General features: G+C 40.4%; 1 protein-coding gene across 4 annotated transcripts in view; it reads left to right on the top strand.

Annotated features, from left to right (window-relative positions):
• Nucleotides 1–12,614, top strand: part of LOC115583819 (dihydropyridine-sensitive L-type skeletal muscle calcium channel subunit alpha-1-like) — a 277,692-nt gene extending 265,078 nt beyond the window's left edge. For all 4 annotated transcript variants that reach the window (XM_030421006.1, XM_030421010.1, XM_030421011.1 and 1 more), the window contains 4 exons: nucleotides 333–463; nucleotides 1,716–1,841; nucleotides 2,489–2,637; nucleotides 12,248–12,614. In XM_030421006.1, coding sequence (XP_030276866.1) covers nucleotides 333–463; nucleotides 1,716–1,841; nucleotides 2,489–2,637; nucleotides 12,248–12,257 — 416 coding nt within the window. In that variant the 3' untranslated portion in view covers nucleotides 12,258–12,614. The remainder of the gene's footprint in view (nucleotides 1–332; nucleotides 464–1,715; nucleotides 1,842–2,488; nucleotides 2,638–12,247) is intronic.
• Nucleotides 12,615–13,023: the final 409 nt, after the last annotated feature.

Genomic DNA, 13,023 nt, shown 5'->3' with positions numbered 1-13,023 from the left:
GCCACCCCCCCCCCCCCCCCCCCCCCCCTTCGAGAGACCACCTGTGGCATCCTGTATTGCTTGAATTATAAATCTTTTGAGGGGTATGGCAGCTCAGTCGGAGGGAAAGTCAGTAATTATTCATCACCCAGTGCAGGTATTCGCTTATTAGCCTTACACCAGAGCTGTCAGTCAGCTGCTTCTCTCTCTGTGGACTTCCCTATTCTAGCTGTCATTGGACAGTGTAAGAGGGGGTTAAATTACGATCTACAGAATGTTTTAGCTACTTGTGACCAATCTAATTCCCTTGAAAATATAATCTCACAAGCTATCACTTTTCTGTGTTTTAACAGATGATGAGGTGACAGTGGGAAAGTTCTATGCCACCTTTCTAATCCAGGACTATTTCAGGAAATTGAAGAAGAGACAGGAAGAGTACTATGGCTACCATCCCACCAAGAAAAATGCTACCCATGAGATACAGGTAAGAACTTGATATGGTACTGGTATTCATTTCTACATATATATTTTTTTAGATTTAATTCCAGAATAGTTATGTTCAAAGTGTCTCCCTCAGAGTTGCAACATGATGACAAAGTTGAGAGGATCCTGCAGTTTATTGCTGCCAAACCCGATTCAGTCTGAATAGGGCTTTGCACAGCATAATTTTTTTCTCACATTTGCCATGGTGACTGCCAGTCCCTCATGGCCAACTTACCATAGTCTCACAAAATCGTTTGGAGAAAGACACTTTCATGTCACCTGACTGATTGGCAGCTATTTTCCCCTCTGGATAGAGCTCTCACCTCTCCATTTATCCAGCTTTCTCTAAAGAGATCATTTTATTGATGTGATTGCTTGATACTAGCGCGATGAGATCGATATTTTTGTTGTAGTTTCTCTACAAGTAAGTTCAGCAAATTACTTGTATTTCTTCACAGAGTTTGTGTGATCGCAGCATCTCTCTCAGTCCTTATGCACAGTGCTCCTCTCCACCTCTCACTCCACTCACTCAGGTTCACTCTGAAGTATGAATATGGCAGAATATAAGAACCCTTTTGTGTATCTGTTGAAGGAAGTGTATTCCTATTTAGGCTACATCCAGATTATCCAGGTTATAGATTAAATTATGTTAAATATTATTTTCTTATTTGGCTAAAATTGTTGTCCTATGTTTCATAATCATGATCAGCGAATTAAAGGCAAAAGTACAAAATCATTCAATGACCAGGAATTTTCAAGTAAAAAGTATCAGTATCAGTATCTGTATCAGTAACGGCAATACTGGCCCTGTAATTACTTGGTATCAGATCGATACCAAAATTTGTATTATCGCCCACCCCTAGTGATCGCCACACCATCATCAATGTTTGATGTTACTGATGATGTACCATATTCCTTGACGTTGTTGTCCTTGGTGGCAGCATCACTGAATATTTGCCAGTCCGAGCCATCAAAACAGACCAAGTTATTGGACAAATGAAGCTAAAGAAGCCTAACAGATCCACAGAGGATGCCCTTTCCATTGCCCTTCATTTAGTCTTCACACATCCCGAACATAAAAACAACTTTGACATAATTGAAATGCTGCCAACAAAATTTCACACAATGTAAAACCACCAAAATGCATACATAAGTCCTTCACTCAAGAAAATATAGGTGCCATTAACGCAGTGTCATGTATTGAATTTTGTTTTTGTTTTTTTCATTTACCTTATCCTCTCTGTGTCGTTCAGGCCGGGCTGAGGAACATTGAGGAGGAGGCAGCACCAGAGCTCCATAGGGCCATCTCTGGAGACCTTGTGAACGAAGAAGAAATGGAACAAGCTGCTGCTGAAGCTGATGTGGAGGGTATCTTCAGGGTAATTAGACATTACTGAATCATTAATGAATAGGAGGAATGAGGGAAGGAAGCATGACAGTAATGACATTCAGCTGAGCACCCTTCTCTGTCACTTAGAGCATTAACCAGCGCCCTACCCGCTGCCAATATCTACCACACATAACAGTGATAATTTGAATCTCAATAGTGAACAAAACTTAACGCACCTTGAACATGAGCACTGTGAAAAAATAAGGAATTGTATTTTAATTGTTCTGATGGATGTCATGTTCTGGCTCTAGAGCCATGACAAAAACGTGGGAGATGTGGCTGAAGCAAATATACAAATAAGGAATTTATATAACAAAGTGACGATGTGCAACATAAAAAAATGAGTATAAGGTGGGGTGGGTTTTAGCACTCAAATCAACAGGATAATTATAACAAGCTGCAAAACAGTGAGCAAGCGGCCGTCACATGGGTGCGCACAGTGGTTGGAGACTACTTTTTAATCCCAACCCTTTTAATCAGGCTATATTAAAACCTGTTTTAACTTTATTAGTAAATCCTTTATGTGTTCATCCTTATGGACATACGATTACAGTCTCCGTATTGCTTGCAAAAACATATGCGATGTGTCAGCTATAAATATAGCCTACAATAACTGTGCTATCTTGTCTAAAACAGAGCCAAGGTATTCACTTTGGAAACCACTCAGACCCCTTCTCTGCAGAGAATGAAATAGCCAATGGCAGCCAGGCTACTAGCCAGCGGCCTCTGCAGATGGCAGAGGGAGTCATCACCAACGATATGAATATCACCAACACAAGTCACAGGTCTGTACTCATGCTGATATGCTAATCTTTTTCACATACACATTTTCTTTCTAGGTTTCCCAGCAGAACAATATATTGTAGCAAAATGTTATGCACTTCACCTGTCAGTGGTTTTAATGTTGTGGCTGATCGGTGTAAATGAGCCCAGCTGTACTTCAACTGATTACCATAAAATGACACTAAGTAAGTTCTGATGCGGAGCTGTTGAATCCTTATAAACTGCGCTTTCACCATGCAATAAGACTTGGTGAGGTTGTTAGCAATTAATAATTACTGATAGTAATTATCAATAATATGATTATTAATGATAATTGATAATCAGTGATCAGTTATCATTATTAAATATTAATAATAATTGATCATTACTGATATGAATTATTAATATTGATGATACAATTATTGATTATATCAATAGAAAGGGAACCACCCTAGAATCAGGGACCAATAACCAGACCTTAAATCAGTATCAAAAGAAGTGTTCACTTTAATGTGTTCACTTCGGGATGTGTGAAGACTAAATGAAGGGCAATGGAAAGGGCATCCTCTGTGGATCTGTTAGGCTTCTTTAACAGCTACCACAAAACATATGCACAAATAATATTGCTCAATACAGTATAATAGAATGTATTATGTTAGCAAATTGAACAGTAATCAATAATACTTAAATCAACAAAAATCTATCATTTAACTACAGCTGCTAAACTATGACACTAAATGGAGGTGACCACATGAGGCTTGAACAATGGCAAAACATTGTCTGTTGACCAACATGTCAGAATCAGAATCAGAATCAGAAACCGATTTATTACCAACAAGGATTTTACACCAACAAGGAATTTGTCTCGCTAAAGAAAGTGCATACATTGAAGAAAATAAACTATACGACTATAGTATATACAATATAAACAGATAGAGACATTGAGTGCGAGATGATTGATAAGTAAAGATGGAAGAGCTGTACAGGAATGTGCAAAAAAGATACAAGATTGTTAAAAGTTGTAAGAATTTTTCAAATTCTGCATTATTGTTATGCAAAGATACAAGGGTGGTGGTGGGTTTGAGTGCAAGAGTCAGGTCAAAACAGCTGAGTGCCTTTGATGCCACACATGCCACAGTGTGATTTGGACAGAGTTGGAATCTGGATGTTTTTGAATTCGGTGTTTGGGATTAGTTTTCAACAAGCTGCTCATGAGACTTTGTGTGTGCGTAACTTGAATGTAAAGTGTGTGTGTTTACATGTGGGTTAGTACAGAGCGAGAATGCAGCTAGGAGGGGGATACAGCCTGGAGAGATACAATACTTCTATCACTCAGCGGCTAGTGGACGAACTCAAGTTTGAATCACCTTCAGCCAGGGCTGTAAACTAACTTTTTGGCTCACCTGCCAAGGGGACCGGTAGATGAAAGAATCTACCGGCCAAGTAAATTTTTTACCAGCCAAATAATAAATTGCCTCTTTTTGTTGCATATACATCTGTTTCAGTAGTTTTCATGGAGATAACAGTATTATATACCAATACATGCTTAGAAAAGAGGCCAAAGTATTATTTAGAAATACATTTTAATATTATTAATTAAATTTCATAACATTGCAAATTGAAAACTTGAACAGTGCAAAACTTTGACAGAGGAAACACTCATTAATTAACTATCAGGCTCTGTAATAGACTTGTCAGTGGCGAGTCGCGACTGTACCATAATAACATTTACACTCGCGCTCGAATCACAGTCACTGCGCCCCGAGGTGTAGCAAGATTTTCAAAAGTGCGGGGGATGGATGTGGTGGTGGTGTTTTTTTAAAACAATTTTGGGTCGGGGGGTGATGATAAATGACACTTAAATATTAAATCTGTGTCTATAATAACCACACCCTGACATGTAAATGTGACATCTGTCTTGATTCGTTTAATTATGATATAATATTTATAATATATAATAATGGCCATGAACTTTGGGTCATGACCGAAAGAATAAGATCCCGGATACAAGCGGCCGAAATGAGTTTCCTCCGCAGGGTGGCAGGGCGCTCCCTTAGAGATAGGGTGAAGAGCTCTGTCACCCGGGAGGAGCTCAGAGTAGAGCCGCTGCTCCTCCACATCGAGAGGAGCCAGCTGAGGTGGCTCGGGCATCTGTTTCGGATGCCCCCGGGACGCCTCCCTCGGGAGGTGTTCCTGGCATGTCCCTCCGGGAGGAGACCCCGAGGAAGACCCAGGACACGCTGGTGTGACTATGTCGCTCAGCTGGCCTGGGAACGCCTTGGGGTCCTCCCGGAAGAGCTGGAGGCAGTATCCGGGGAGAGGGAAGTCTGGGTGTCCCTGCTCAGGCAGCTGCCCCCGCGACCCGGCCCCGGATAAGCGGATGAAAATGGATGGATGGATGGATAATATTTATAATAGAAGTCTACTGCAACTGTACTTTTTTTTACCATTAAATGTTATTTTATACATTATCATATTCTATAACGTTCTGTCATGGAGTACATCACTTCACTGCTAACAGAAAAGAGAGCTGCTCACTGCCAGTTGCAGCTTCTTATCTTGATCTGCAGTCTTTGTTAATTTTTTGTCATGATTGTTATTATTAGTATTTAGATTATCAAAAATCTTAGTTACATGTCAGGATGTGGTTATTATAGACAGATTAAATATTTAACTGTCATATGTCATCACATTAACAGCGTTACATACATTAGCAGCTGTAAACACATAAAAACATTATAAAACACATCATGTGGTTTGGTGTCGACCTGTATACTGAACGTATCAGGAGTAATCAACGTTTATAATCATCAGAGAACGTTACAGACATTGTTTTTGGTTGCTCTCCGTTTTCACAGAGAAGCTGGAGAAGTTTGTGAGATTTTCATCCCGGATTTTTGTGAGGAGGGAATTAAACGCCTGTCCCAAATAAACGCCTGGTCTGTTAAGTGATTGAGACAAGTACACGCCCGGCTATTATCAGTGGTGGACAGTAACGGAGTAAATTTACTTGAGTACTGTACTTAAGTACATATCCAGAGGATTTGTACTTTACTTGACTATTAGATTTCTTTGGTACTTATTACTCTTACTTGAATACATTTCCAAGACAAATATTTTTACTTTTACTCGAGTTAATTTCTAGGAAGGCTGAAAAGTAGTCGTTACTTTCAGGTCTGCTCTTTTTTTTTTTCTTTTTTTTTTCTAAAATACTATTGGACACAAGCTGTGTTTGTCAAAGAAGGAAACCTATCACAGTGCACGCTCTCCACTGGGATCTACGTAAAAGCGGATATACGTCATCCCTCCCCATAAGGATACCGCCAAAGTAACCGTGCTCTCGACTGCGTTTGTCAACACAAAACCGCGACAATGGCTGCATCAGATGTAGTTTTTTGTAAAGCAGTGATTCTCAACCAGTGGTCTGGGGACAACATTGGTCTTTGAGGGGGTTCCAGTTCCCAACTTAGCTAAATGATAGAGTTAGGTGGACGGTGCATGTTCATTTGGTTACAGTTTTAATGATTGTTAATAAACATCTGCATCTGCAACATCTGCTGCAGTGATGTTGCTAGGTACGCGTCCTGCGTCCCTGACGCATTAAAATCTGAAAGGACGCACTAAACTCACTATCCATGCGTCCCGGGGACGCACCTAATTTTTCCCATGAAAAACGATACAATGTGAACATTAAACAACTCGTGTTTAATTACAGTAACTGGCAAAAGGAACCTTGTTGTTAGCAGACCGGACAAGCGCTGTTTCAACCCTCTGTGCATCTACTCGGCGCAAACGTGATCCCCTGTACAAAGTATCGCGACATCCTAATTTTGCCGCTACCAAAACAACTAGCACGTCACCGCTGATTTCCTTTCAACCAGGGGCGTCGCACCCGTGGGGGATGTGTGTGTTTTAACACCCACACTTTTCCCGGTGAGAGGGTTCAACACCCACACTTTTTCTGCAATTTTTCTGCAGTTTTGCACAAACGCCTTACTGCGGCCACTTACCCTGGTCTCGCTGCAGCTGCCTCCTTTCCCCCTCCCTCTCCTGTTGCTGCTTCAAACATGACACCGGCTTTGGGACTGACCGGCTGATGATTGGCTGTTCTGCCCTAAGTCCCGCCTCTCTTGCTATGTTAGATTTATTGTTCAGCTCGTGCTGATGAGGCAGGATCTGCCGTAAAATACCAAATAATAGCCGGGCGTTTATTTATCTCAACCACTTAACAGACCAGGCGTTTATTTGGGACAGGCGTTTAATTCCCTCCTCACAAAAATCCGGGATGAAAATCTCACAAACTTCTCCAGCTTCTCTGTGAATTCTCTGGAAACGGAGAGCAACCAAAAACAATGTCTGTAACGTTCTCTGATGATTATAAACATTGATTATTCCTGATACGTTCAGTATACAGGTCGACACCAAACCACATGATGTGTTTTATAATGTTTTTATGTGTTTACAGCTGCTGATGTATGTAACCCTGTTACTGTGATGACTTATGACAGTTAAATATTTAATCCGTCTATAATAACCACATCCTGACATGTAACTGTGGTTTTTGATAATCTAAGTACTAATAATAACAATCATGACAAAAAATTAACAAAGACTGCAGATCAAGATAAGAAGCTGCAACTGGCAGTGAGCAGCTCTCTTTTCTGTTAGCAGTGAAGTGACATAGTCCAAGACAGAACATTATAAAATATGATAATGTATAAAATAACATTTAATGGTAAAAAAGAAAAAGTACAGTTTCAGTAGGCTTCTGTTATAAATATTATAATTAAACGAATCAAGACAGATGTCACATTTACATGTCAGGGTGTGGTTATTATAGACACAGATTTAATATTTAAGTGTCATTTATCATCACCCTGTCATGTGTCATGCCACTGTGACAGTTGTTTTGCAATAAACTTTTCAGATTTGGAATTTTATTTGTTTAATTTCAGATACATTTTGAACATACATGAATATATCCGTTTATTATAACCATATCATACCACCATCAAAGGAGTTTAACACTCAATAAAATTTAAGAAAGAGAATAATATAAGAAAGAAATACATTTTTTTAACTGGGGAGTCGGGACCCATTGAATTTCCCAGGGACCCACTCAACTCACCACCTGTGTGTCCCGGGGACTCACTACATTGAAAACCTATCAACATCACTGTGCTGTCCTCCTGTGATCCCATTCATTGTATTTGTTTTTATAGGTGTTTCTGCAGGCTTTATATAACATTGTGGTTCTAAAAGCAAGCACATCTGTGCAGGTGGTTTCAAAGAGTTAAAAGGTCCTTAAATTCATTTAGAAAAAATTATAGTAATTCATTGATGTGAAAAATAAGAAATTTACTCTTACTCTTACTCTTACTTTTACTTAAAGTAAATTTAAAAGCATGTACTTTTGGATACTTAAGTACCTTTAAAAGCAAGTACTTTTTTACTCTTACTCGAGTAACATGTCGACTGAGCGACTTTTACTTGTAACATTTTGACCAGTAGTATTTGTACTCTTACTCAAGTACTGGCGTCGAGTACTCTGTCCATCTCTGGCTATTATTTGGTATTTAACGGTAGATCCCGCCTCATCAGCACGAGCTGAACAATAAATCTAACATAGCAAGAGAGGCGGGACTTAAGGCAGAACAGCCAATCATCAGCCGGTCGTCATGTTTGAAGCAGCAACAGGAGAGGGAGGGGGAGAGGAGGCAGCTGCAGCGAGTGCAGACTTAGAGTGGCCAGAGAAAGTGACTCCGGCCGCAGTAAGGCGTTTGTGCAAAACTGCAGAAAAACTGCAGAAAAAGTGTGGGTGTTGAACCCTCTCACCGGGAAAAGTGTGGGTGTTAAAACACACAAATCCCCCACAGGTGCGACGCCCCTGACTGCGCCAAACTTTTAAAGAGCGGTGACACGCACGCTACGTTGCTTCTGAGGGGAACTATTTTCTACAGCGGTGACGTCGGGGGTAGGGGTGGGCGATACTGCAAATTTTGGTATCGATCCGATACCAAGTAAATACAGGGCCAGTATTGCCGATACTGATACCGATACTGATACTTTTTACTTGAAAATTCCCGATCAATGAATGATTTTGTACTTTTGCCTTTAATTAGTTGACCATGATTATAATAACGATAAACACAGGACAAAGATTTTAGCCAAATAAGAAAATTATATTTAACATAATTAAATCTGTAACCTATCTGCATGTAGCCTAAATAGGAATGCTAATGTTCCTTCAACAGATACACAAAAGGGTTATTATATTCTTGAGGTAGGTTATATATCTTAATATAAGTATATATTTTTGAGTTACAGTTACAGTGAACCTGAGTGAGCGGAGAGACAGAGGTGGAGAGGAGCGCTGCACTTTCACATTTCTTCACAAACTCTATGAAGAAATGCAAGCGATTTGCTGAATTTATAGAAGAGAAACTACAACAAAAATATCGATCTCATCACGCTAGTATCGATCCGATACCAATACTCACCTTGGTATCGGTACTATCGATATTTGGATCGATCCGCCCACCCCTAGTCGGGGGAGCTACTTCAGTGCGACACACAACAAATAGCCGGTTTAGCACTAACGTTCGCTACCGTCATAATGTATCACTTTACAGCTACAACAATGTTTTGCTATATCATGCATAATTTATTGCAAGAGCACGACCATCGGGACAAACATTTACCTGCCCCATGGCATGTATCCCTCCAAAATTAAGTCGCCAGGGGAATATTTTAGTCGCATTTGGCGAGTGGCAACCGCTAGTTTACAGCCCTGCCTTCAGCTGATCCTTGATAGGAATGTGCTATATTATAACTTACAAGGCAGCAAAGCTCAAACATAGCTCCACTGAGTGCAGAGGCTCAGATCGGCTCATGATGAGCACAAAGAAAAGTAAGCAACACGCACAATGCTTTACAGTGGACTTGGTGTTCCACAAACTTACACAGCTAAAAAGCATACAATACACGCAAATACAATACACAAATCTGCCCTGACACTAAATAAACATCACTTGTGATCGCACTCCTGGTGGCTAGTGTGTCCGTCCACTTCGTTAATAAGACCAGGCTGCGGTGGTTGCAGTAGAGTCCACATTGGCAAAGAACACAGGGCAAAGCGTGCATTTTCTGAGGGAAAGTCCTTTTGTATGTATGAGAGAGGCTCGGTTGTGCAGCTCTCCTTTGGATTAAACACAGGACAGGCTTGGGTCGTCCATCCAGGTAAAAGATTGCGGCCTAGGCAAAGGTAAAATCCAATCGTTGGGTTGCTCAGACTGAGTAACAGCTGCACAGACGAAAGTTGATGCCCCCAGCAACATGTTGCAATGGGACACTTGAGTTGGGTTAGGGTGCAGCAGGTTTTACTCTCCGTGCTGTGCCACTAGAACTGACAGTGCATTCAGGAATGCTCTCAGACAATGGGAGAAGGGAGTTTTCAAACCTTGGATGACTGTGGCAACCAGGTGCCACCTTCTGGACACAAGGGTTGGTTCACTTTCCCTTGTTAGGCTTTGTTAGTATGTGGAGGCTTCATTTTTAAGCTTTGGCTGACTATGCAGGCCTCTCTATCATTAAAATCATGTGTTGAGGTTTCCCAACACCACAATTTATTAAGTTAGTTGTTTTGCATTGGACCCACCCTGCTGTTTATCCTTAAAATTCAAGAAAAAACATATTTAAGCAAATGGGTCACTTTGGGCAAAAACTCAAGTTTTGTGAAAGTTGTTAAATTGATACCATTTGCCTTGTATTGTGGGGCTTATCTGAAAGCTCCACTAAAGTAACTATAGACTAAGAAAGTTTTATATTTTGTCCTTATCACTCAGCTGTTTTGACCTGGCTATTGACTCACAAATACAGCACCACAAATTAGCTCAATGTAAACACAATGGTAACTGAAGCAGTGCAACAACTTGCTGTAGCGATCATTTACAAAAGGCTAAAATAGTACAGACGTTAGAATTGTTGTGACAAATGCAGACAAGGGGTTGTTTATTTTTCAACAAAAACTGGAGGTAAGATTTAACTGTCACCATTAGTGGTAGTATAGAGTGTTTGAGGAATCTAACTATATACAGAATTTTGCAATATCATGATATAAAAGAAACTAACCTATCATCAGTGTTGCCAACTCTTTTCCAATTAAAGTAGCTAGGACTAGCTCCAAAAGTCGCTAAACATCGCCAGATGACGTCATACGCTCATTTACATATTGACGACGTAATCACTTACCATTTTCCATAATACTTAACTGGTTGTGTCTCATGCAGTGAGGGGGAGATTATTTTAAGCAAAAGATTGATAGAGAAATCTTTACCAAATAATCACACTACAACTCACTACAGGGACAAATATATTTGAAGTAAAAACAGTAAAGGGGGCGAGAATATCAAACGAACTATGTGCATTTTTAAATGCATCCTAATCTGGAGAAAGGGTGAGAGAGAAGATCAAACGTGATCTAGACTCAGCAGCTTAAGGTTATCACCGGTAAAGTACCAGTGGAACGGCGAAAGAAGTCGGAGAATTAACTGATCAAAACAGAGTTAACGGCAGCTATCCGGTCTCAAATCCAAAGAGCGAGCGGCCGTAGCGTCCGCTCCTGCCTGCCCCAACCTGCCCTCACACACTGGACTGCTGCCTGCGCAGCCACGCGAGAGGTTAGGGACCCTGGCACTGCTGCAGAGGAGCAGTGGACTGCGATGACTCTGAGCAGCATGTGAATTACAATATAATATATTTCTTGCCTTTCCCCTGATGATCTGAATAAGTCGCTAAATTTGTCGCTAGTCGCTTTTTAGTAATGAAGTCGCTAAGAGGGTCTGAAAAGTCACTAAATCTAGCGAGAAAGTCGCTAAGTTGGCAACACTGCCTTTCATGTGGTTATTTTGATCGTAAAGCTCATAAATCTTCCAGGGGAAATTGGTATGAATGCATTCACAGTATTCCCTAGTATTAGAAGATGTTATTAACTCAATGTCAGTTCTATTCTGCAATCCTTTAAGAACCCCTCCAGTGTATTTCAATATTTTTAATACCGGTTGCTATGGTAATAACTACCTATGATTGTTAATCACACCCTCATTCTCTGTTTGATGAAAAACATTGACTGTTCGACAGGAACAAACACTAACTGGAGGGGGCTTTAATGCTCTTTGATGTCATTGTGAATTTGTACAACTGATGATTATTATTTAATCATTTTAGTTGACGTGGTTCAGGTAAACCGGACTAACCTCAAGATTCAACCAGATGCCTGTCCGCTGGGCTCCACTCCGGTTTTGCTCCACTGTCTAGCAACCCCCACCGGTTGCGTTTTGAGTCTGCCACGGCGCAGTACTGTCGACAGCTGGCGTCACGAAACCAAAGAGCTCCGACGATAATCACATAATCACATAATCACTTGCGAGTGTATCAATAATTGTATTTCAAGAGAAATGATCACAATATATTGCTGTATAAATGGAGGGTGAACAAGTTGACGGGCATTGTGGTTTGTGTAATCCTATTGAAAGATGGTCTATTGTTGAAATGATTTACTGCATAGGGTTTGGCTTGCATGTTAGCCTGAAACTGAAATAAGTTACTGTTTAACTGCTCTCCCTGTTTTCTCAGCATTTATTAGCAGTCATTTTGAAGAATTGGAACCACTGATATCAGAGTGCTTCAAAGCCATCACCTTTGACTTTGGAAAAATGGAGATGGCGGGACCTTCTCAATGGACACAGGGAAGACTGTGATGAAAGGGGCTCCAAAGACTACCAACCCTGCTAATACCACTTTCACCCATTGTAGAGCATTAGGCTAAGGACCAGGAGGAAAAAACTTTTATGTGTTAATGTTAACTAAAATTGAAGACATGTAAAACCACACTCCCTGCAACATAAAGACTTTGCTTGTACAATTATTAAACACTGAACTGGTGTGAACTTTTGCTGTGGTTATGCTGTATCATGAATAAATACTACTTCCTTTAGACTTATAAGAATGTCTGTTTTTTGTGTGTTGTATTTTGGATCCATTGATGTGCTTAAGGCTGCATTAATGTATCTGTTTATGCCACTTGGGGACAGCAAGCTGTAAAGACAATAACAATCACCTTAAAAAGACATCCAGCTGTTCAGGCGCGTCGTTAGACCTGGGTATTCGGGGCTATAGCCCAGATGTTTTGGGAATAGCCCCAGATCTCTCTGCCTTTAAAAAAGAGAAAAAATCAAATATAATTGCCCAATGATGAAAATAGCCCCTTCGATCAGCTCAGGTTCGTGAAAAATTTAATTGTGGTTGTGGGTGTAGTCTAGGTGTGTAGTCTCTTTTAAATTACATTTTTTTTCTCTTAATACCCCACAAAGCCTAATGTAGGTCTAATTCAGATAGACAGTGAAACTAAG

This window comes from Sparus aurata, chromosome 6, assembly GCF_900880675.1.
Source record: "Sparus aurata chromosome 6, fSpaAur1.1, whole genome shotgun sequence".
NCBI classification, from domain to species: domain Eukaryota; kingdom Metazoa; phylum Chordata; class Actinopteri; order Spariformes; family Sparidae; genus Sparus; species Sparus aurata.
Note: the sequence above shows the minus strand (reverse complement) of the source record. Positions and strands in the feature narration are given on the sequence as shown.